The sequence below is a fragment of the Bos indicus genome, chromosome 17, assembly GCF_029378745.1.
Source record: "Bos indicus isolate NIAB-ARS_2022 breed Sahiwal x Tharparkar chromosome 17, NIAB-ARS_B.indTharparkar_mat_pri_1.0, whole genome shotgun sequence".
NCBI classification, from domain to species: Eukaryota; Metazoa; Chordata; class Mammalia; order Artiodactyla; family Bovidae; genus Bos; species Bos indicus.
The window spans coordinates 55951842-55977029 of record NC_091776.1 but is presented as its reverse complement, the minus strand read 5'-3'; the positions used below and the strand labels follow the sequence as shown (position 1 = coordinate 55977029).

General features: G+C 46.7%; 1 protein-coding gene across 13 annotated transcripts in view; it reads left to right on the top strand.

Annotated features, from left to right (window-relative positions):
• The window catches only part of CCDC60 (coiled-coil domain containing 60), a 176797-nt gene that overhangs the window by 114473 nt on the left and 37136 nt on the right, over positions 1 to 25188 (top strand). For 8 of the 13 annotated variants that reach the window (XR_002182672.2, XR_011561176.1, XR_002182671.2 and 5 more), the window contains 3 exons: positions 4695 to 4865; positions 14054 to 14161; positions 21826 to 21933. Coding sequence is in view for 10 of the 13 variants with exons in the window: in XM_070769567.1 (XP_070625668.1) it covers positions 4695 to 4865; positions 14054 to 14161; positions 21826 to 21933 (387 nt within the window). In the remaining 3 variants the exon portion in view is untranslated. Of the gene's footprint in view, positions 1 to 4694; positions 4866 to 13857; positions 14162 to 21825; positions 21934 to 25188 lie in introns of those variants that run through there. The other 5 variants (XM_070769568.1, XM_070769569.1, XM_019977989.2 and 2 more) reach the window with 4 other exon arrangements.

Sequence of the window (25188 nt, the reverse complement as noted above, 5' to 3'; positions counted from 1 at the left end):
TATCTAATAGGCACATTTTTCACATTTTAACATCTCTGTACTGGACATACAACATACAGTCATGTCCTAATTGACTTTTCATGGGTTTTTCCTTCTTTTGGTTCATAAAATGACGTCATGTCTTATAACAAATGATGTATCTGTCAGCTATTTTCACCACAATGCTGTGTAACAAGCTACCCTGAAACTCAGTGATTTTCAGTAAGTATTTCTTCCTTGCTTATACATCTGTGGGATAACTAATTTGGTTGACTTAGGCTGAGATCAGCTGGTTCAGATCTGTTCCATAACTTTTTTATTCTGGGGTCAACGAAATAGTGGGTTTTGTTCTTGTCATGGACCCAACTGAGCAAGCTTATTTCAAGCTTCTGTTCAAGTCATACCTATAACATCCCATTGGCCACAGAAGTCACATGGTGAAGCTCAAAATCAGGATGCTGGGTGTACATTCCACCCTTGAATGTAGGGAAGCGGGGAAGGGGGGACGGAGGGAGTATCTGGTGAACAATGACCTAATCTGCTGCAGGTGGTGACTTGGATTGGATTAAACATGGCCTAAAGAAGGAACATGTACGCCACCAGTTTCTCTTCTGAGGGCCTACAGGTGAACCCTGTGCAATAAGAACAGCCCAGAGATACATAAACTTGAAGCTTTAAAGCTCTCTACTGAATAGTCTGGTGTTTGCAGCATATGCAGGTGGAGAGAGAAATCCCAGAATCAGCCCTGGGGGTTCCCAACCGTTGCTTGCTACTTTCCAGCCACTATGACCCTCATTGTTCACTTAACTCTTCCTTCTGTTTTCTTAACAGCAGATCACATCACCCTCTCAGGACTGCTCAATGAGTTGACAGTAGTAATTATAGTACCCCATCATTGAGTCCTAGGTACGAGACACTACGCTAAGCTCTTTACATCCGCTGTCTCATTTGACCCTCCCAGCAGCCCTTGGAGGCAGGAATGACTTTTTTCCTCATTTGGAGGTGGAGAGACTGTGATTCAGAGAACTTTAAAATCTGCCTAAGCAGGTAGCAGAGACCCACCCCATCCAGAGGCTGCCCTTCCAAGCCTCAGCACCGCATCCACTGGCTCTCAGGTCAGGTGTTTGGAGGGAAACCCGCCCCTTCAGTCTGACTCAGCTGAGCCCCAGGAGACTATTCCTATTGTCACACTGCATGTTTTTCATTCATCAGTTCACACAGACTCCCGTACAGAGAACATATGTCCCTTAAATGTAAAAACCTTCTCCACTGCATCAGTGAAGAGGAAGTGGCTTTGGATGGAGGAAACTTTCCATTCTATAATCTGCTTCTTCCTCTGCTTGCCTGATGCAGTTAATTATTTGCCTCCCCATCACTCCTCTTGCAATGTTAGCCAGGGGAGTTTTACATTGTGGGAAGCAGTGAGCAGGAGGCACTGGGTGAGCGGACTTAAAGGCGGAAACTGCTCTTCCCTGCAAATACCTCCCTTCCCGCAAATAGCCTAGTAATCAGCAATAATGATGAAGAAAATAGAGGGAACATGCAAGGGAATTAAACAAGAATTTGATAAAATATTAAGCAGTTTTAAATGGGCTTCCACAGCAGCAGGGGTGCACTTCACAGCACGTGGAATGAACAGCCCACAGTCCTGAAGTTCCCAGAATAGGCTGGTGGGTCTGACCTGAGGGCCCAGATACTTCCCCCCCACCATCACCACAGACACACACACACACACACACACACACACACACACACACACACACACACACACACACCACCCCCGGCCACCTCTATTCATCTCTCAACCAGTTCTTTCCAGAGGATCTAACAGCTGGGAGTCTGGCTGCCTTGCTTGACAGAAGCTGCAATTCTACCAGAAAACTTGCTAGATTCCTCAAACTGGCCACCACCAACTCCCCTAGTCTCTTCTGGGAGTTCACCAGTAAGACAGGCATTCTTCAATACCCACATCCAGAGGTGTATTGCAGACTTGGCTTTTCACAGTGTCCTCCTTATTCAGATCCTTGAAAGAAATCTCTTCCTCTTCCACCTGGAATGGCTAGCCATTACCCAAACAGCTTTTCAATGTCTCATGGTCATTGGGAATCACATGAGGGATTGTGTTTCCCTCTTTGCATTGGCTTCTAGGATGCTCAGGGCCAAATCTGTGTACTAGCTCGTGTGTCATGAGATTTGATACTTGTCTTACCTGATCTTGTTTTCTTATTCATCACGTCTCCTGCCCTTCTCACTTTTTAAATTGTCTGCCCCTAATCCTTTTTGGAATAAGGGCATAAACAAGTCAAATAAATTTCTTGCCAAACTCTTAATCTCTACTTTAGTAGAAATGAGGTAACTTAGATGTAGAGGTGGAGTCTGTGAATTCTTTGAAGATGCGTCCTTCACTGTAATGCCAGTGCTTGAACAGAACTTGACACGTTGTAACCGCCTAGCACAGACTCTGAGGCAAAACAGTGTCGGCTCAGGGCTTGGCACATGATACTCAAGCCCCTTTTGTTTGCTGTGGTGTGGACCATCAGCCTGTCACTTATAAAATTTATAAGAATTTTGTTAAACCTTCGCAGTCAAAGAAAACAAAGAGTTAGGCTGTTCCACGTGTAGGTTTAAATATGTGATCATACTGTACTTCGTTTGCTAGGGCTACCGTAAGAAAGGACTATAAACTTGGTGGCTTAAACAACAGAAATGTGTCGTCTCAGTTCTGGAGGCTAGAAGTGCAAGATCAAGGGATCAGCAGGGTGGGTGTCTTCTGACTCCTGAGAGAGAAACTCTGTTCCATGCCGCTCTCCTAGCTTCTGGTGGCTTGCTGGCCATCTTTGGCATTCCTTGGCCTGCAGAAGCGTCCAGGCCTTCACTGACCATGCGGTGGAAATGGCACTAACCCTTCCACCAGCCCTGTCTCTCACTCTCCCTTGTCCCTGCTTCAGGCCTCCCAGTACTTAGCGTGTCACCTGCAGTTCACTGCTTTGTTTCGTGTCTGTCTCCACCCCCTGGAATAGGAGCTTTGTGAGGACCAGGATGCTGTGAGCCGTTTTGTTTGCTGCTGAATCTCAGCATCTAGAGTAGCTCCTGGTGCACAGTGGGTATTCAGTACATCTTTGTTGAATAGTTAATAATGATGCAACTGTTTAGGCAAACACACACATTTGAAACTGGGTGTGAATTAGTGCTATGATGGGTCTGACTTCACTGTTTTAAAATTTATTTCCAGTTGAAGGATAATCGCTTTACAATATTGCTTTGCTTTCTCGTTCTAAGGAGATTGGCTTGCCTTTTTGGAGGTCTGGGGTCTTCAGCTGTCATTTAGAAGTGGTTCTGTAGGAGTTGTTCCATATTCTGATGAGTTTGTGGGGAGGCAGGTGATCTCCTCATCTTACTCTCCACCATCTTTTCCATTCTTCTGACTTCATTGTGTGACCGTTGATGCTTTTGAGCTGCCCAACCCCCCTTCTCTCTGCCCCACATCGAGGGTAAGCATTATAATAAGAAACCCAAGGTGCTCCTTGTTTGTTGCTGGAGAGACGTTCAGTCCCCACACAAAGGACACGTCACCCCAGCCCTACTCCCACAAAACCCTAAGCCACCCCTGCTCTGCCCAGAAAGCCTCACAATGTGAGTTGTGTCATTTCATACCTTTGTGCTGGGTGTATGGTGACAGTCTTGACCTCTGAACCAAATTCTGAGCAAAGAGGCTCCATGAAGTAACATAATCATGAAACAGCGTTTGCTGTCATGCCAGCCCCAGCTCCCAGATTAGCTCTGCATTTGCTTTGTTTGTGCCACATCAAGAAAATCCTCTTTTGTGGAATTGAAGGGTTGCACATGGTTAGGGTTTTCCTATCAACTTATCTGGCAATCTCAGGGTGCTCTTTGATGAGTGGGTTCAGAAGCTTGAAAGTGAAACAGAGGAGCATTTTTGTTTCAAATGTGAATTCCACCTCACATCAACTGCTTGCATCCCTAAACTTAAAAGCCCAAATGGACAATTCAGGGCCAGTTATGTATAATCTGGCTTCACAGTCATTTGGTTTTGCGCAGTTTTATGCATGAGGAACCTGAGAGATTATTTTGCTGTGACAAGAACGTGGCTGGACAGATGACACCTGATCCTCGCCTGCCAAATTTTTGTGAAAATTTCAAATTGTTCCTATGAGATAGATGCTATGATTAACCCCATTTTAGAGATTAAGAATGTGGCATGTAGCGTAGAAATTCAGAAAAGTGTACGAGTTGAGAAGCAGGGTCTACACTTAGGAAAAGATTGCCAGTGACCTTCCAGTGACATACATGTATGGAACTCAAATACCACATGTCGAGGAATCTAAGACAAACCATGACAAACAAAACAAATAAAAATACTGCCAATTAAATCGGTCCTCAAGGATGTGAATTGTTATTCTCATTTCATAGTACCTAGCAGAGTGCCTAGCACATAGCAGGCACTCAATAAGTATTTGTTGAGTGGTGGAACCAAAACCTGGAGAGGTTAGATAATTTGTTCAAGGTCTTTGGTAGGAGGTGGTCTTTGGTAGAATTCAAGCTTAGGGTAAGTAACTCTGTGACTTTGGAATTCTAAAGACAGGAAGTCTCCTGCTACTGGGCCTGAGAGAGTCCTTCAGTTAACTGTCAGTCCCAAGATAGTAAGACATTGCCTTGATAGCCAGCCCATCTTCCTCCCTCTTTCTTTCCTTCAGCACCTTAATTCAGTGGGTGAAGATTGGCCGTGGATACTTCACCATCCTGAAGGAGGAGAGTGCCTTGAAAAAGAGGCAGCAACAACTGGAGAAACTAAAAGAGGAAGAAAGAAATAAATTCCAACCAGCCAAAAGGCTGTCAGATATCCAGTATGGGGATTTGGTTCTGCCGTAAGTAGACCTCTGTCGCTGCAGCCCCGTGGCCTTGGAAAGGACCATTGAGAAGGAACACTGGCTGGTTGGGTTGAGGGGTGGCAGCTGTCTCGCATGGGAAGCCCCTTCTTAGGTTGGTGTCTGATGACTTCTTTCAATCTGACTCAACCTACTTCGCCAGCCTCACCTTCAGATATTCAGTGATCTTCTACTACACATGTCCGTTCTAGTATCCAGAGCCAAGAGCTAACCAAGAAATCTTGCAGGTCCCCAGATGTGCTTCTTTCCCTTTTCTTCCAAGGTTTATCCCTACCTCTAGGCGTTTTCTTGTGCTGTTCCCTGGGCCTTAAATGCTGTTCCCTACTACATCCTCTCCCAACTAAAGTCCTACTTATCCCTTATCCTTACAAGCTCAGCTTAAATGCCACCCTCTCCTGCAGCTTCCCAGATTTCAGCCCCACCACCTCCAAAATCCATTCTGGACTCTCTTGAGTTCCCATACTGTGTTTGTATGCTACTTTGTTTCATTACAGATCAATATCCCTGTTCTAGACCTTCTCCTGAAACCTGAGATCCTAGTGTCCACCCAAAGCAAGTGAACCAAAAAAAAAAAAAAGTTTGTTGTGGTTTGTTGAATACAGTAGCCTCCCTCTTTTTGTAAACATCTCTGCTCTGGTTTGGAGAGGACCATCAACAGACTGGAACATTATGAAATACCCAATCATGTAACAATAACAATCATGCTAATAATCACAATTTATAATGGGTGTCTGTCTACCATGTGCTTTGTGCACATCTTTCTGTCAAATTTTCAAAATGTTCCTATGAGATAGATCTCCCATTTTAGAGATTAGGAAATGGCAACCTACTCCATTACTCTTGCCTGGGAAATCCCATGGACAGAGGAGCCTGGTAGGTTACAGTCCATGGGATCTCAAAATGTCAGACACAACTGAGCAACTTCACTTTCTTTTCACTTTTAGAGATTAGGAATGAGACTTAGAGATGCTCTCATAATTCCCATTATTGAATTATGGAAAGCATCCCCTAAGTCCCAAACTGAGTAACACCAACATTCATGGATTTTGCCATTCTGCAGAAACAAGCTCCAGGGATACTTCGCTTGGGCAGAGCGAGCAAGGCATAAATCAGGGATGGGAAGGAAATGCTACAGCAGGAAGAGAAGAAGTGTTGGGTTGGCCCCAGTTTTCCATAAGGTGTTATGGGAAAAACCTGAATGAACTTTTGATCAACCCAATATATGTGATAGAAATGGCCTGCCACTGTACCCACTGTCCTGTTAAAGCAATGGGCTCAGCCCTGGCTCCACATCAGTCACCTGGGTGCTTCTCAGACCCATTACATCAGACTTTCTGGGGGTGTGGACATAGCCTTTTTCAAAGCTTCCCTCAAGAATTCCCATGTGGAGCCACGGTTGAGAGTTACTGTGCCAGAGTTGGCTTTAGGAACCCAAGTTGCCATGTTGGTGCCTAAGAAGGAAATGGGATCCCCAGCAGATAGTCCCTTTCTTCTGTACCACTTCCCAAATTCTGTTCTTCACAATCTTTCCGACCCAAAGATCGAACCCTCATCTCTTGTGTCTCCTGCATTGGCACGTGGATTCTTTACCACTCCACTGGAGAGCCCTCTTATTAACATAAAGAAATATGAATGTGTGCGTCTTAAAAGCAATAGTCCTGTCAGTGGAATCGCACAGTACGGGACCTTTCTGTGTCTGGCTTCTTTCACTTACCATAAAGTTTTGAGGTTCATCCCAAACAGAAAGCAGACTGGTGGTTACCAAGGGTTGAGGAAGTGGGGCAGATAGAGAGTGGCTGCTTACTGGGTGCAGTGTCTCCTTTGGGGCTGATGAAAGTATTTTGGCACTAGATTCAGGTGATGGTTGTACAACCACTGGCTCAAATGCCATTGAATTGCAACCTTTGAAACAGTCCATTTTATGTTATGTAAATTTCAACTGAAGGGGGAATAAAGGGAGTTCTCATCTGGGAGGCCCTGGAGCCGGGGTGGGGGTCAGGCCGGACACTAGTGGTTGCCAATCCTCTTAAAGCTCGAGGTTCCCTGTGACTGTTGGGAACCCTGAGTGTGGACCACGAGGGGCTGGTATAGTTCCAGTCATCTTCCCCCTGAAAGTGTGGCCCTTGGGAACCACACTTATTGTAAGGAAGGTCTCCCTCCTCTTTGATTCCTCATTTGTACAGACTTTTGTTTTCCATCCCCCTTGCCTTGTGAAACTGTCAGAAGGAAAGTTAACCTTTCATAGCTTGACAAACATCCTTAGGACCAAAGCAGCACTCAGGCTGCCTCACCTTTCTAGTGGTCTCCAGTCTCACTCCAGTTTTGGCTAAGAGATTCCCACTTTGCTGTCAGCTCTTTGACACTTTATTAAAAAGAATATTTTGTCCAACAGTTTTGGTTATTTATAAGCAAAGGGTTGGTCTAAATAAACTAGCCCACCATTTGTGCATTTATTTAAGAGGAGAGAAAATATCTGTGACTTACAGCCCCCGCCCCCATACCTTCCAGGGAGTGAGCATCCCAAGGAGAAGCTGCCTTTGGCGAGCAAAGGGTATTCAGATGAACACACAGATACAGAGGAAGAGCACAAAGGCTTCCCGGATAGATAGAATGGGGACATTCAGCAGACAGGCCAAGGGTGTGAGGAGAAGGGACCCTTCGGAAGAGAGAAGAGTGAAAGGGCAGCCATCACAGGGTGAGAACAGAGATATCTAATGAGGGTTTTTATAAGGTTTTGCCTCAGAGTATGACATGTAAGGCCTTCCCTGGTGGCTCAGTGGTAAAGAATCCACCTGCAATGCAGGAGATTGAGGAGATATGGGTTCAATCCCTGGGTCAGGAAGATACCCTGGAGGAGAGCATGACAACTCACTCCAATATTCTTGCCTGGAGAATCCCATAGATAGAGGAGCCCAGTGGGCCACAGCCCATAGGATCACAAAGAGCTGGACACGACTGAAATGACTTAAGCACGCATGCGTGAGAAATGTAAATCTATTTCTTGGTTTCCCCACAAGATCTTCAGTAAAATATTCATGGCCCCTTAGTGCATTGTAGTCTTAGAACTTTATCTTGGCTCCCCAGTAAGTGTAGGGGTGAGAAAGGGGGACAGTCTCGACCCTGTCCCAGTCTCATTGTACAGCCAACCGTTTAGGTATTGAAGACCTACTGTATGCAGGCCTTCTGATGGCACAAAGATGTGAAAAGGGTGGAGGAACAGCCCCCACCACACATGATGCTGCAGCACAGCACCACGGGGTGCACCCAAGGCTCCCTGAAGTATGCCTGGGGGAGAGGAGAACACTCCTCCCATGTGCTTCTCCTTGGCTCTCATGCCGTGATCACACTCACACTTCTGACACAGATGTGTGGGCTTTTCCCCCACACCAAGCAAATGTCTGTGACACCAGTGGGGTATCCCACCATCCTGTTCAGTTCTGATGCTTCCCACATCAGAGCCCACAGGTTAAGGGTTCACTCCCACAAGGTGACCCCCCACATCAGATACCAGTCACTAGCCCCAGGTTATCACCTGACCAGCCAGCTATAAATCAGGGTTCTCATGACCTCCTCTTTGAGTCTGATCATTTTCTAGAGTGGCTCACAGAACTCAGGGATACACCGACTTACATTTTCCTATTTCAGTTCAGTTCAGTTCAGTCGCTCAGTCTTGTCCGACTCTATGCGACCCCATGAACTGCAGCATGCCAGGCCCATTTATTATATAATAAAGAGTACAGATGAGCACCCAGATAAAGTACATCGGGTGAGATCTGGGAGGGTCCCAAGCACAGGAGCTTCTGTCCCCATGGAGTTGGAGGGTTTGCCATCCTCCTGTTGGTTGGATGTGGTTACCAACCCAGAAGCTCTCCAAACCCCTTACTTCTGGGATTTTTATGGAGGCTTCATCACATAGGCATGAACTGTCGTTAATTCAACGTCTAGCTCCTCTCCCCTTCCCAGAGAATTCCCAGCTTCTAATGGCTCAGTCTTTCTGGTAACCAGTCCCTATCCTGAAGCTATCCAGGAGCCCACTCCGAGTTGCCACATTTGAATAAAAAGACACCCTGGTCACCCAGGAAATCCCAAGAGATTTGGGAACTCTGTGTCACGATCCAGGGTATAACACCAAATATTAGAACAAGAGCTGTTCCCGGTGCTCTTGTATCACTTAGGAAATTCCAAGAGTTTTAGGAGCTCTGTGCCAGGAACTGGGGGCAGAGACTGATAATATAGATATACATACAGATATTTCTATTATTTCACAGTGTCCAGCCCCTTCAGTTTTGGAGGTAGAAAGGAAATCTGGAAAGAATTCCCCAAAATGTGGCTTTTGAGCAGGACCTTCAGTACTCAGTGGGAGTTTGTTGGCTTACACAAAAGAAGTGTGGTTATACCCTGCTGTTTCAGTCCACCAGAAATCCTGCAGCCAGCCTGCCTGCTTAGAAAGGCCAGGGCTGGAGGAGGAAGCTGTGATGGTGTTTATCTTTTGCCAAAAATCAGAAATGTGATTTTCAGAGTGAAAAAAGAAAAGCAAGAAATCCATGGCCTGAGCCACCACCATCCAGCCACTCAGTGGACCCTAATGAAGTGTCCTCATAGGACCTTGAAGGGACACAGGATAGACAAAGCCACTCAATGAACTGAGGGAGTCTCACCCTTTCTGTAAAGGTCCCAAGAGCTCGGAGCAAATCTTGCCCATAGTGTCACCTAAGAGCCCAGTGACACTCTTTGAGCCTGGTATTTCCAGTGACACTAGCCAGCTGGCAGCCTTTCTCTAGAATAAAGAGAAGGCATGAACTCGTGGCTCTTTTTTGGGAGAGGTTTTTTCTCAGATTAACAGGCACGCGGACAGGCACTGGGGAAGGTGGCCTCTGTTAAGGACCCTTCTATGACCATTTCAGTAGTTCAGTTATAACGTTTGCACATGGTCATTAATCCATGGTTGCAGAACACAATCCTTCCCTCTCCAATCCATGTTTCAGTGTGCATGACATGGTTTATTTAAAGTTTAATAAGTTTAAATATGCATGAGATCATGCTTCTCATAGACATTGGTCTGGTTGTGTCTTACCCAGTGGATTCTATAAGCTGTGCAGTACTGGTTATTAAAGTAAAACTGGAGGCTATTATTGCACATAGCCATCAGATGCAGGTGGGGAGGCAGGTGTTATAAAATAGCACTGGGAGATGATCCATACCAGCGTGAAGTAGTGGGTAAGAGCACAGGACTGAGGTTCAAGTCCCAACTTTGCACATAACAGCTGTTTAACTTTGGGCAAGTCACTGTGCCACTCTGAGCCTCCTCTCTCTATACCCTTATTAACCTCACCAAGCTCTCAAATTTGTTGTGAGGATTAAATAAAATAATGCTTAACATAGAGCCTGGCATATGAGCCATGCCTAGTAATTGCTAGCTGTTATTACACAGTGAAATGAATTTGATCTCTCTGGGCCTCAATTACCTACAACCCTCAGATCTATGGCTAAAAATCTCAATTTCCAGGCAGGCTAGAAAGTATCTCACATCTAAGAGCTATGTTCTATAAATATACTTCCAATCACAGAATTATCAAAAATACAAGTGTTCATTTAGAACTGCTTTTTTAACACAGTATTTGATCCTGTGTATTATAAAAGTAAAAGGGATTAAAAGGAATTATCCCCCCCTCTCCCCATCACCCCCCACCCAGATCTAAGACCATAGGGTAAGTTCTTTCAGACCAAAGTTTTAAGTCTGACAAACTGTGTAGGGAAGAAAGAAAATCAAGCGTGTCCCCAAAGATTCCTGCCTGCACGCAGTCTTTGTCACTGTGTTCAGTGACCTCATTTCACAGCTGCAAATTCAGCTGAAAAAGGTGAAAAAAACAACGAGTAGAATTTGTCTTATTATTGCAGTTGAGAGGAAACATAAAACAAGAAATTAAGGAGTGTAAAAGCTAGGTTAATTTCCACATATTCCAAACTACTAGGGGACTCCGTGGAGCCAGTAAGACTGCAAGCACCAATGTATTGGCTTGTGGTTTCCTCATCTCTAGGGCTGAATTAAGAGCCTATGGAAACGGAAATGTGAGGACCTAGATTCTGTTCCTATTTATTTTTTTGGTGTGCCTTGCGGCTTGCGAGATCTTAGTTCCCTGCTAAGGGACTGAACTCCTGCCCCCTGCATACTGGAAAGTCCCCTTATTCTGGTCCGACTGTTTAGTTAACTCTATGACCCCAGGATTGTCCTCAAAGTCCCAGGAGGAAGGTAAATTCCTAGTGGGTGCCCCCACTTCACCTCTTCTGCCTCCCTCCGTCTCCTTTCCCCATGCTAAGCCAGAGTTTTCTTTCCAAACGTAAACTGCTGCCAGTTTAAAATCCTCAACGGCCACCACTCTTTATAAGATGAGGACTGGAAAAGTCTGAGCTGGGGTTGCAAGGCTCTGGACAGCCTGGCCCTTGGCTTCCCCTCCAGCCACACTTTTCCCCACCTTCCCTCTTCCACAGGGCCTCTCGCCCCGCCCTCTGCCTACTTAATTCCCATTCAACCTGCAGATCTCAGCTCAATATTTACTTTTGTTCCAGTTACTGTTGCTGTGAGCAACCACTCCAAAACCCATTAACTCCAGACAGCAAACATCTATTTCACTCACACATCTGCCATTTGAGTGGGGTTCAGGGCGAAGGATCATCTACAGAACCAGCTGGGGTGGCTCAGAGTGAGTGTCTGTTTCCAAGAGGGCTCATCCATATGAGTGGCACCTTGGGGCTCCTGTCACTCTGAGCTTGGCCAGGACTGAGCCCAGCAGCCTTGGTTCTCTGCTACCAGGAGGCTCTTCACAGCCTTCCCGCCTCCCCTCAACCCCCGGCACCCCGCCAGCATGCTGGTGGCTAGGAATTAAGAGTGAGCCTCCCAAGACATAGAACAGAAAAGCTGCCAGTTCCTGGAGCCCGGGCCCAGAAATGGGCATCATGCTGCTTCTGACATGTCCTATCGGCCCAGCCATTCACAGAGGCAAGATTTCAGAGAAATGGGACTGTATATTATAAAGCCACCCTCCCACTGAAAGAGACTTGGGGCATATATTTCTAAATTGATACAGCTCCCTCCGGATAGTATTCCCAGACTCAATCCCAGCCAAATTCTGTTTGGGGCTGTCCGAGCACCATTCACGCTCCCACTGAGTCTTGTCTCAACCGTGTTTGTGTGAAGCCCATCTCCCCCACGAGGCTCTAAGCTCCAGAGGGCAGGGCTGCTTCTGTCTCCTGCATCACTGCACCCACAGCCCCCAGCACAGAGATGTTTGATCACTGTGGATAGACATGAATGAATCAGGGAACCTGTCAATGATTCAGTCAATGTTTAAGTGCTCAGGCTGAGAAACTACAAGGCTTTAAACGAACACGCAAGTAGCCTGAATATGCAGGGCAGGCTGGGAGTGAGATGCCAGGGGCTCTTAAGTCTCGAGCAACCCAAGGGGCACCCACCTCCTGCGCAGATGGGCAATGGTCTTGATCTTGGACCCCACCCACCTCTTACCCAGAGTGGCAAGAACTTTACAGTCTCCATCTTTGTGTGACATCTCCCAGTTTTACAATATAGATAACTGATTCCATTATGTACACAGTAGGCTTATTAAGGTGTGTCTGTGGGCTTGGTTTGGTCATGGGCAAAAAATATTTGCCCTATGACTCAGGCATGCCAAAATTAAGGGTAAAAAAAGACTGTTTTCTCTGACTGAAATGACTTGCTCCATATGGTGCTGAAAAAACAAAAAACTTACCTATGTTATTAAATGTAGCTTGATATTTTTCACTTTTTGAAGCAGTCTTTTTCAGACAAGTGTCTGGGCTGATTCACGTCTCTGTAAGCATCATGTTCCCTCCTTTCCTGTGATGGTTTTGGCTTCAGAGGAAGCCCCTGTGTTCCCTGTAGGGCAGGGAATGGGCTTTGAAAGAGGTGTGCCTGGTCATGGCTGATCTTTGGGGGCATACTTGTGCCCACTTCTGAAGTTCGAGATCCCCGCATCTCACGGCGGATTCATCCAGCTGGTGAGTCAGCAGTCTGGAGGGTTGGGAGAAGTCCCTTTAAGGAGAGGACCGCAACCAAGAACCACTGACTGCAGGCAGCTCCTTCCCTGTGTCCATCCTGTCGTTTCCACTTCTCACCATCCCCATTGCTCAGACCCCGGCACAAGCCACCATGCTGTCTCCAGCTGAAAGTATCGCAGCACTTCTCATCTGTCTCCTGGCCCTCTTCCCCTGCCATCGGCCATTCTCAAAACAGCAGCCAGAGGGCTCCTTTGTAAGAGGTCACATCATGTCTTGTTTCAGTTCAGAATCCTTTACTGTCATTCACAGAAAAGGTCAGGGTCCTCACACTGGTCTGCAAAGCCCCTGTTTTCTCTGCATCCCTGCCTCTCTCCTCTTTCTGTTGCTCACTCCACTCCAGCCACACGTGCCTCCTTGCTGTGTCTAAAACATACTCCTGCCTCAAGACATTTGCACCTGTCACTGCCTCTGTCCAGAAGGCTCTGCCCCCAGATGGATGAATGGCTCACTCTCTTCCACTGCAAATTCTTATCAAATGTCACCTTCTCAGTCATGCCTGCCCCAATCATTCGGTTTAAGATTGCAGCCCCTAGCTCTCCCAGCCCTACTGAACTCCCTGCTCTTTTATTCTCCCCATAGCACGTATCACTTACTAGTGGGAGTGAGGGGGTGGGGAACAGGTCAGCAAACTCCAGCCCCTGAGCCCCCAAGCTGGTTTGGTAAATAAAGTTTTATTTAAACCCTGCCATTAACTTACTGTTTACATCATCAATGGCTTTCATGCTAGTAAGTAGTCAACATGTGGACTGAATGCCCTACAATAGCATAACTGTTTGTCTAGTGGGATAGGAAAACATATCCAACCCCTCATCTAGTATATCAGTGTACCACACAGCTGCCTGACTAATCTTATGTGTTCTCTCTGCTCGTTCACAAGAATAGATGCTCCATGAGAGAAGGGGGTCTTACATGCTCTGATTACTGGCTGCATCTGGGACCTTCACCTTTCCAGCTGAAATTACTGGCTGGTCCATAGTCGGTGCCTAGTGATATTTGCCAAATAACCCCTCGCGAAAGATGTGGGCAATTAAAACTGCTCCTTGTCGTTCGCTCTGCTTCTGCTTCTGCTTCAGCACATACGGGGACGAGAAGACGAAGAAGGCAGTGGCTGAAGTCATCCTGCGACCATTCACCCCCATGCACAGCTGCATCATTTCGCCCTCGCTGCCCGAGGCCCACATGTAAGTAGTCCCACTTCGGGCTTGTTTGCTTCACTGTTTTATCATTCGCAGCCAAGGTCAAATGACTCAACCAGCTAATGGTCATTGGGAGCTATTCCTTTGTCCTCTTGAAAAGGACAGGGAGCCTGGGGCCAGCAACACTATGTGGCGTATAAAAATAACAGAAAGCAGACATGGTGTCTCAGAGCTAAATGGCAATCCAGCTGGGACCGAGTCATTCCATTCCTTACCAAGCCAGACGCTCTAATGTCAAATAGTTTGCAAAGCCTGATAAAATCTATCTGCAATGCACGCCTGGCGGATGTCTCACCTGAGCCTCTAGGGACACGTTTTCCCCAAGACTCAGGTAGTTATTTCCCAGAAAAGTCCCCACTGCCGTCTGAGCCAACCCCAGGTACAAACTGATCATTGCATAGTGTAACAGGGGCTCAGCAACCCTCCAGGGAATACTCAGGCTTTCCAAAACCTTGACATCGCACTCCCTCCTATTTATTCCAGAGAATTCTCAGCCCAGCTTTTCCTTTCTCACTAGTTAGCCCTTTTCAACTGGGAGATTTCAGGGACAGAGTTTAAGGCAAGACTGCTCAAGCTCAGCACTGTTGACATTGAAGGACAAATAATTCTTCGTTGAGAAAGACTGTCCTGTGCGCTGTAGGATGTAGGATACTGGGCAGCGTCCATGGCCCCCATCCACCAGATGCTAGTAGCCAACCCCCTCCCCAGCTCTGACAACCAGAATGTCCCCAGGCATTGCCAAATCCCCCTGGGGGCACAATCACACACAGGCACCCCCAGCCCCTCCTGTAAGAACCACAGCTTTAGGGCAATGGGCATGGGGCAGTGGATTCTAGACTTCTCTTTCTGCTCATTTGTCAAATACTTGTTAGGTCCCAAAGGCATGCACAGTAAAAATGACTCTGCCGACCGCTCTGGTGGGCCCTGTTCCACTCAGGCCTCTCAGCAGCGCTTTTGTACAGGTATCTTATTAGCCTGTCTCTGCAGATGAGAGAACAGAAGCTCAGAGAGGTATAGTAGCCTGCTCAAGGTCACAGAGTTCAGCATGTCACTGCACTGGGGTGTTAAGCCAAGTGTGTCTAACTTCAGAGCCTGATCTCTCACCACCATCTCTCACCACCACACACTACACAGAAGGTATATCCCAAGGTTTTACCTCTGAGGAGCTCATGATGTATTTGGACTACCAGGTGTCATGTACTTATAAAGTAATGGACTGAAATCCTAGACAATGTGGCAAGTCATTAACAAGAGCACGTATTTGTGGGTGGATAATGCCACCATTACCAACACTGCTGACAACATCATCACCATCATCATCACCAGCACCATTGACCGTATCACCATCCTCTTCATCACCGTCGTTATCACCATCAACACCATGTATTTGGACACATTCCTCTCCCTTACTAGTATTTCCACTTTTCATGAGCCCCCCTCCCCACTTTTCTCCTATCTCCCTTTGATGGATATTATGACTGGTTTCATCACAGACTTATTCATTTAGGGACATTCCAACTGGCTGCCTCAATTGGATGCTCTCAAAACATCTCTTTACAAAAGTAAGTTTTGCAGTTTCTCATAATGACCCTTGGAAACACTTATACTTCCATATGTCTCTCCATGGACAAGGCTTCTGAACCCAAATGGTGTAAATCAATGGTTCTTAGGCTTTTACTTGGATCTGAATCATTTGGGGATCAGGACTTGGGTGAGGGGAATGGCAAGGTAAGGAAATGCCTGGAAAAACACATATTCCTAGGTCCCAAAATCCATTTCCTTTGATCTGAGCAAATAGAGGTTTACATCAGTTGCAGAAGTGACTGGACTTTTTTGCTCATCTTCCTTCAGTGTTAGATGGGGAAACTGAAGCCCAGAGAGAAGGCAGAACCTGCCAAAATTCTCACAACATTCTCACAAAATTCTCCTGACTTTAAAATCAGACCTTTGTGTCAAGTTTGTGGGACGATGAGGATGGTAGTGGTGACGATCACAGTTGTGGCTGTTATTTGTTATGGCCTAGAACAGGGATCAGCAACCTCTTTCCTAGAGGGAAAAGGGACAGGCAGTAAATATTTCAGGCTTTGCAGACCAGATGATTTCTCTGGCACCTGCAGACAGGTATCTGTGGGGGATTGGTTCCAGGACCTTCTGCAGATACCAAAATCTGTGATGCTCATGTCTTTTATGAATATAAATGGGAGTAGTATAGTCAACCCTCTGTATCCACAGATGCAGAGGGTCGGCTGTACTTTGTCGTTGCAGCGTGAAAGTTACAGTGAAGGAATGATGTGGCTGTGTTCCAATAAAGTTTTATTTGCAAACATAGGCACACACTCCTGCAGTAGACTGAAGGCTGCAGGCCTTCTCTTCCTTGGCTATTAAAAGGCTCTGGCTGCATTTGAAGACTATAACAGTAATATGTTGCTGTATGACAGAGCATCTCAAAGTAGAGTAGCTTGAAAGAGCAACTGTTTATTGTTCAAAGTCTGCAGGTCAGCTGGGTGGGTCTGCTTGTCCGGATCAGTTCCGCTGGTCCAGGCTGGGCTTGCATGTGTGTGGGAAACTGGCAGCAGGCCCATCCAGGGCAGCCTCACACCCAGGTCTGTCGGTTGATTGGTGGCTAGGGTGACAGGAGGGACCATCACTGTCATCATGCAGCATGCTAGCTGGACTTGTTCCATGGCTCTCAGGAAGGGCTCCAAGGACGAGAGCCTGAGCACTCAAAGCCTGTTAAGGCTTAGGCTCAGAATGGACCCAAGGACCTTTCCACTGTGTCCGACTGGCCAAACAAGACATCAGGCACACCCAGATACAAGGGATCGAGGAAAATGAAGATTCTACCTCCTGATGTGAGAGATACCAGATCACACTGTAAAGTACATGGATGCAGAGAGGGGTGGAGAATCCAGGCAATTTTATCATCATTGTACCACAAAGCATTGGGCAGAGCCTGCTGGGTCAGTTCTCAAATTCCAAGTCTTCACAGCAGCCGAGGTGGATTTCAATCCCAATAGGAGTGATCCCAGAACCGGCTGAAAATTCTAAAATGACTATATGGGGATCAGTTCAATGATGCCAAGGAAGACTGGATACTTTATCTTAAAAAAAAAAAAAAAAAGAGAGGGAGAGAGAGATGAGATGCTGTCTGCAGGAAAGAGGAGAGCCCGTCCTTTCCTCTCAGAGCTGACTGGACTGTCCTTACAACCCTTCCTAAGCAACTGTGCCTGCAGCCACTCTCCTGGTTTGCCCTTGACAGTCAGCATGGGGTGCCTTATATGCATTTTCTGATTTCTCTTAGTAAAAGGACAAAACATAGCTTTCTTCTCAGGGACGTAGATGCCCACTGTATTCTGGTTGGTGTGGCCGTTTCAATAGAGTGGGCTGCTTATTCAGGTACACGGACCCCTGGGAGCTCTCCCAGAGTTCTGACCACTAGGATTTTAGAAGCAGGCTTTGTGCACCCTGGTTAGCGTTTCCATCTATTATGCCCCACGTTTAAGAAAATAAATGCTTTCTTTTTAAATTTGATAACATTCAAGATATTGTGCTTTGACCTGACAGGCAATCACTATAAAAAAGGAACAGTTTCTATCGAGCATGTTTCTGGGGACTCTTTCTTTCTGTCTCTTTGTTTTGCTGCATGTGAGATGAGAGATCATTGGGTTTGAGACACTTCATTTTTTCAGTAAGACCTGATTTTTTTTAGAGCAGTTTCCAGTTTAGAGTAAAATTGAGTGGAAAGTAGAGATTTCCCACTTACCTGCTCCCTCTGCCCGGCCTCCCCAGTGTGTCCATCCCCCGCCAGAGTGGGCTGTTTGATAGAACTGATGAACCGACAGTGACGCCTCACAATCACCCACAGCCCCTGGTTTACATTAGGGTTTGCTCTTGGTGGTATATATTCTGTGGGTTTAGACAAATGTATAACGACATGTATCCATCCATTCATGTATTATTCAGAGTATTTTCGCTGCCCTAAAAATCCCCTGTTTACTCTGCCTGTCCTTCCCTCTCCCACCCCCAGCCCCTGGCAACCTCTGACCTCTTTGCCTGTAGTTTTGTGCTCTCCAGAACGTCATGTTGTTGGAAGCATGCAGTGTGTAGCCTTTTCAGATTGGCTTCTTTCACTTAGTGATACGCTTTTGAGATTTCTCCTTGGCTTTTCATGGCTTAATAGCCCATTTCTTTTTAACACTGAATAACAGTCCATTGTCTGGTTGTACCACAGTTTATTTATCCATATGTCTCTAAAGGTTACTTCCAATTTTGAGCAGTTATGAACAAAACTGCTGTAAACATTTGTGCACGCATTTTTTAAGGCACTTTTTATAAATGGAAAAAAAGGTCCAGACCCTTTGGGTGAAATCCTGTTCTGCTGAAAAGGGAGGGAGGGCTCTGTCCTGTAACAAGAGACATCAAATTTGTGTTGATGGTTAGAACACAGATTCAGTAACTAAGCTATCGGGGCTCAGGTTCCAGCTTTGCCATTTGCTGCCTTTTTGACCTTGGGTAATTTCCATGACCTCAGTTTCTTCTTCTGAAAAATGGGGATACTGATAGTACCTTCCTCAAAGTGTTGTTACAAGAATGACTTTAATTAGTGGATGTAGAGCAGTTAAAACAGTGTCTGGCACAGAGTAAGTGCTCTTTGGGACATGTTTACTATTACTGTCATTTTTCGGTTGTTGCCACTCTCCTTTGCTACCTCTGTGGTTGTACACATAAGAATTGTGCCCAGATTTTCAGCTCCAGAAAATGTCAGATCCAAACCAGTTTATTCCCACCATATCCCATTTAGTAACAGAAAAGTATTGAGCCTACTCTGTGCCTGTGGTAGACAGTACTCTGAAGCTCGCTGGTTGTGGGCTGGGGAGACAAGTAACAGGCAGTTATGAGGCAGCAGGGACACAATGTGTACGGACAAAGGGACACATTGGAAGGGTAGGGAGGCTTCAGAACCTCCTCAGAGAGAGGAGGCTAGAGAAATCAAGGAAGGCTTCCTGCTGGAGGTGACATCTGAGCTGAGACCCAGTCACTGAGAGGCAGAGGAGGAGGAAAGGGAGTGTGTATCAGGAGCACAGAACAGTGCTGAACGCCTCACCTCACCTTCACTGGAATGATTACCACCATCATACAGATGAGAAAACTGAGACTCAGGAAAATTAAGTACTTTGGCCAAGACCACAAAGCTAGTAGATGGCACAGCTAGGGTTTCAACACAGTGCAGAGAGAGTACGGCAAGCTTGTGCTACTGAGCAGAACTGCACCAGGCTGCAGATGGCAGCACAGTGTGGGCAGGGAGACTCGAGGCTGAGCAGGGGGACAGTCTCTCCCATGTGAAGGGGTGTTGGTTTGCCAGGGCCATCATAACAAAACACCACAGACCAGGTGGCCCAAACATTCCCAAACAGAAATGTATTCTTTCACAGTTCTGGAGGCTGGAAGCTCAAGACCAAGATGCCCACATATTGGTTTCTCCTGAGTCCTTTCTGCTTGGCCTCACATAGTCTTTCCTCTGTGAGCATGTGCTCTAGTATTTGTGTGTCACAGCTCCTCTTCTCATAAGGACACCAGTCAGATTGGATTAGGACCCACCTTAATAGCCTCATTTTAACTTCATCACCTCTTTAAAGGTACAGTCACAGTCTAAGATGCTAGAGATTAGGACTTCAGCTTGTGAATGGAGGGGGACATCATGCATTTAGATGGTTTAGGGAGTTTGAAGATTTTAAGCAAGGGAAGGAAAGGGCCAGCTTTGTGCCTGTTCCTGTCCTTCCCAGAAATGAATCGGAGGCTCACCTGCTCCTTATCCCCCTGTGCTGCAACAAAAAGGGGGTGTCTGCACAGGGTCAGGCACATGGCACAGCCACTGCTACTGTTGGCACCCAGAGCTGCCAACATGCACTTACCCTGGGGATCAAGATGGTATAGGGAGGAAGAGAAAGGGGAGGAGGACTGTGGACTTGCAGTTTCTTTAAAGCAGAAGGGAAACAAAGGAAGGAAGGGGCTTAGCAGAAAAAGAGAGAGAGAGAGAGCGCTGCTGACTCTAGTTTTCCTAATACCTGTGGACACGTCCACCCCAGAACATGGGGGCTGTGAGTGGGGTGCCTGGAAGCAGCTCCCCTGCAAGCTGAGTGACTTTCTGGGATACCCCTGGGCCAGCTCACACTTGAGCCCCAGGGCTGAGGTTCCACCTCGGGAGCCAGGCCTTCCTGGAAGCTGGAGGGTGGATGCTTGCATGCCCCTCTGAGCACGAGGCAGGAACCCTGGGGAGCATCGATCAAGCCAGGAGCAGTTTCAGAGAAGAGCACTTACACAGGTTCTAATGGAGGCATCTGGCGCATTAGTGTAAGAGGAGGAACCAGGCAAGGAGGGGCGGCTAGTTAGGATTCCCCCTCGTTTCCAGGAAGAATGCAGGCAGTGAATTAACCCTGTGCCAACCTTGCTCAGGGTGGCCACTGCACTGGGCCCAAACCAGCACCTTAAACCGAGCTCAGGTCCACAAAAGAACAGTCTCTGGGATTAAACAGATGTAGGTTCAAACCCTCACCAATCCTAGTGTGACCTCAGGTGGCTCACTTTGCTTCTCCAAGTCCCTTGTCTGCAGAAAGGATGGTGTACAGGCGCCCTTTTATAGGGCTGTTGGTGGCGTTAAATAGGATATTCATCCCATCTCTGTCAGCAGCAAGCTGTGTGACCCAGAGCACACTGATTGCCCCTCACTAAGCCTCCGTTTCCTCTTCTCTAATATTCGTATATGATTTATACCCAGCAGGGTTTAGGGAGAATTAAATACCGTGTTAGATGGTTAGGTAGCATCACCGACCCAATGGTCATGAATTTGAGCAAACTCTGGGAGATAGTGAAGGACGGGGAAGCCTGGCGTGCTGCAGTCCATGGGGTCGCAGAGTCGGACACGACTGAGCAGTTGAACAGCAACAACAAACCCTGTGTGTCAAGTGTCCTTCTCAGTGTCCGGCTCATCGTGATACAAATTGCCCCCAGTCACAAAATATGGGGTAGACCTATTCTTAAACAGTGTCTTGGTTACACTTCCAAATAATGTATTCAGTGTGGTTTTCCTCAACATCCAGCTACATCTGGGGGCAAAGGATTTATAAATTTAAAGCAGTGAGTCCAGTTGTTAACTGGAGTAGGGGGAAGGGAAGAAGTACGATAAATACACTAGTTTCCCTGTGTTGCCAGACGTTTCAGACACTGCTAGGATATTTATTGTATTTTTATTGGATGAATAGTTGGATGTCCATTTCCTTCAGTCCTCTTGTTTGCCTGAGTCAAGACCTCTGCCTTTAGGGCCCCTCCTTTGTCCCTCCCTGCTGTGCATGCCGACTCCCAGCAACTGGTCATCTCATGTCTGATCATGGTTCTGCCACCTGGCCCAGTGACCTGCACAAGCCCCCCACCTCTGAGCCTCAGATCCCTCACCTGTAAAAACGGGCACAAAACATAACTCAGGAGCCCATTGCAAAACTTTACTGCTGTGCACAGGAGATAGTGCCACACACCCAGAGCCTGGCGACAGCTCTCCAGCCAGGAGCCAGCACAAGTCCTGTCTCTGTCGCCACCGTTGTGAAGAATGTTGCTCTAACAGGATGCCCCTGGGCTCCTGCCCTCTGTCTTTGCAGCGAGCCCATCTTCCGCCAGCTCTGCGTCCTCCACTGGCTCCTGGAGGCCCTGACTATTGACCACAGCCACTATACCATGAAGCCTGTGATCACCTGCTGGAATCCCAAGTAGGTCTCAACCCTTCTACCTGGGTGATTGGCAGGGCAGAAGCTCCTGTGGGTTCCCCCGTCCTTCTCCTGTTTTTTTTGGGGGGTGGTACCCCACTCCAGTACTCTTGCCTGGAAAATCCCATGGGCAGAGGAGCCTGGTAGGCTGCAGTCCATGGGGTTGCGAAGAGTTGGACATGACTGAGCAACTTCACTTTCACTTTTCACTTTCATGCATTGGAGAAGGAAATGGCAACCCACTCTACTGTTCTTGCCTGGAAATCCCAGGGACGGCAGAGCCTGGTGGGCTGCCGTCTATGGGGTTGCACAGAGTCGGACACGACTGAAGCGACTTAGCAGCAGCAGCAGTAGTAGGTTGCTTTAGGAGTTCTATCCTGTTGGGTCCAAACTGCAGCAGTGAGAACCCTCATGTGGACACCCTCCCAGCATCTCTCCCCAGTTCCACGTGCAGTGACATGTGGGAAGCTCAAAATCAGTCAGCCAGGGCGAGAGTATTCACACCACAAAAACTGGCTGGCCAGCCATCCCAGCCCAACCCAGCACAGCTAGGTTCTCTCCGGCCCTCTTCCTGGATCCTGTCTCCCCGCACTGTTCAGCATCTGATCCTCTTCCTATTTTCCTCCTGTCCCCTTCCCATCTACTCTTCCCATTCTCCATGTTTTTCCCCTTTCTCTGAAGGTTTTGTCTTCTCTCTCTCTCTTTTTTTTAGTATATATTGAAAACTGTTTCTCCACTTGGACCCAGGGAATATTCTGTGTTCAGGTCCCAGGAGCAGCTGCTTTGCTCAGGCAGATGCTCCAGCACCTGTTATCTAAGCCATGAGAAGTGTTAGATGCTTCACCAGAGAGCAGGGCTCCTCAGCAGCCTTGAGGCCACTGTCGCAGGAATTGCGTGGCACATACAAGGCAGAGCAAGGAACAAGCAGGCGTGTAAGGTGTTGTTTCTTTAGGAGAGTCAAGTTGTCTGCAAGAACAGAACCAGAAGAGTTCTTGTAAGGATTAAGCAAGGTAAAGTATGTAGAACATTCAGCATGATGTCTGAGGACACAGTGAGTGCTCATTAAATGATAGCTATTCAAGATCAAAATCCTGATTTTAAAGAGCAGTAAGGAATGTGACTGTCAATACCATTGAGACTTAGGGCAAGGGAAGAAATACACCTCTGAGCAGAATTTTACCAATGGCTGAGAGCTATGTTCACTGGGGAAATGGAAAAACATAGAAAGAGATGGAGAGGGAGGGGTGGAGAAGGTACATGAGTTCAACCCAAATCTGGTTGCAAAGATGGGCAATCCAGGGAATGACCCCACGAGGAAAATACCAAGTCTTCAGTTCTCCTGCCTGAGATTTTCTGAGTTTCCACTATCAAGCAGCAAGCATCTCCTGTTACTGAAGTGCTTGAAACATAAACCCTGAGTCCTGACACCACCATGCATTTTCCAGAAGGAAACATCCATCCTCTGGGACCTGTAGTTCCCAGAGGTTTCATTTCTATTAGAAGTAATGATGGCTATAGGTCTAGTCCCTGTCCCCCTGATTTTATAGAAAGAAAGTGGGGTGATTCAGTACCTCAAAGTGGGCTTTCTACAGGCAGCAAAATTTTACTAACTGGCAGCAGGAGTGCTGCAAACACGATCTTTGTTCATCGCAGGAAGATCCCATATTTGGGTAGATGGGTGGATGGTCGGGAAAGTGGAGAGATGACAGATTTTAAGATGTCCTTCTGAGTTGTGTCTGAGTCTCCACTTTATTTAGAAAGGAAAAAAAAAAAAAGATCTTCCCGATTTCATCATGTGGCAATAGAAACACATTATCATTTTCTAGTATCCTTATTAATTCTACTTCTAGCAAGAGTTTATTTCAATTGACAAGATGATCAGGTCCAAACAGAGCAGAAACAAAGCCTTCAATAATGAATGCGCTAATTACCCTCCTCTGAGAGATGGAAGCTTCTGTTTAGGGAAAGTAAGACTTGTTTTATACATGAAGGCCCACAGATTTTTATTCAAACCTTTGGGGCCAGCTGCATTTCAAAATTGTGGTTTTTTTTTTTTTTTTGTTTTTTCTTTTTTGGCATTTTAGAATGGAAATATGAGACAATATACCATATAGAGCATTTTACTCCCAGAGGGAACTAGGACAGCACCCTATTGTCAAACATATTTCTGCAGAAAAAAAATGAATGTTTACACTAAATGGATACTCGAGGTAAACAAAGGTCATCAATAGTCTTCCATCAGTTCAGATCATGTTTTGCTGCCAAGTAAATTATGAGTTTTTGTTTTGTTTGTTTTCAAGACCCTTTGGATTTTGGAACTGAATAAAGGGTTGTGAACTCATATTGGTTTTATTCTTATTAGAGGCTCACTTTCCAAGGACTGACTAGAAACGAGTGGACCTTTACAGAGAAGCAGACAAGACCCGGTGTAAGCAAGCACTTCAAGCCTTAGTGACACCTCTTCTTAGTCCCACTCAGTGGGAAAGAACAGGGCAGACCCCAGGTCAAAGAGGGGAGCGAGAAGTTACCGGTTTACCTTTCAGGCAGAGGGAAGGAGCTGCTCCAATCGCCCTGAGCCTCCAGAGTCAGGTAATCGGTGCTCTGCCCTGGAGCTACGTGGGCAGCGCAGTCAAGTATGTCTTATTGCCTCAGCTGTCCCGGAGACACCACTGGACCCACTCTTTTTTTTTTTCTTTTTCCTTTTTTGACTGCATTGTGCAGCTATAGCAGTGAAAACCTGGAATCCTGACCAGTATACCACCAAGGAATTCCTGGATCCACTCTTTTTTTTTTTTTTTTTAAGATTTATTTACTCATTTCATTTTTGGCTTTAGTGGCTCTTCGTTGCTGCATGCAGGCTTTCTCCAGTTGTGGTGAGCAGAGGCTACTCTTCATTGCAGTGCATGGGCCTCTCACTGCAGTGGCTTCTCTTGTAAAATATAGGCTCTAGGTACACAGGCTACAGTAGTTGCTGCTCAAGGGCTCTAGAGCATGGGCTCAGTAGTTGTGGCTCGTGGGCTTAGCTGCTCCATGGCATGTGGGATCTTCCCAGACCAGGGATCGAACCCATGTTCCTTGCCTTGCAAGGCGGATTCTTCACCACTGGACCACCAGGGAAGCCCTGGACCCACTCTTAATTGGAAACTCCAAATAATTTTGACTTTCATTAAGAGAGTCCAGACACTCAAGGGCTGGGCTTCTAGGCCCAAAGAACCCACTGCCTCCTTTAGAAAAAGATAGATGCGTTTCTACATATAA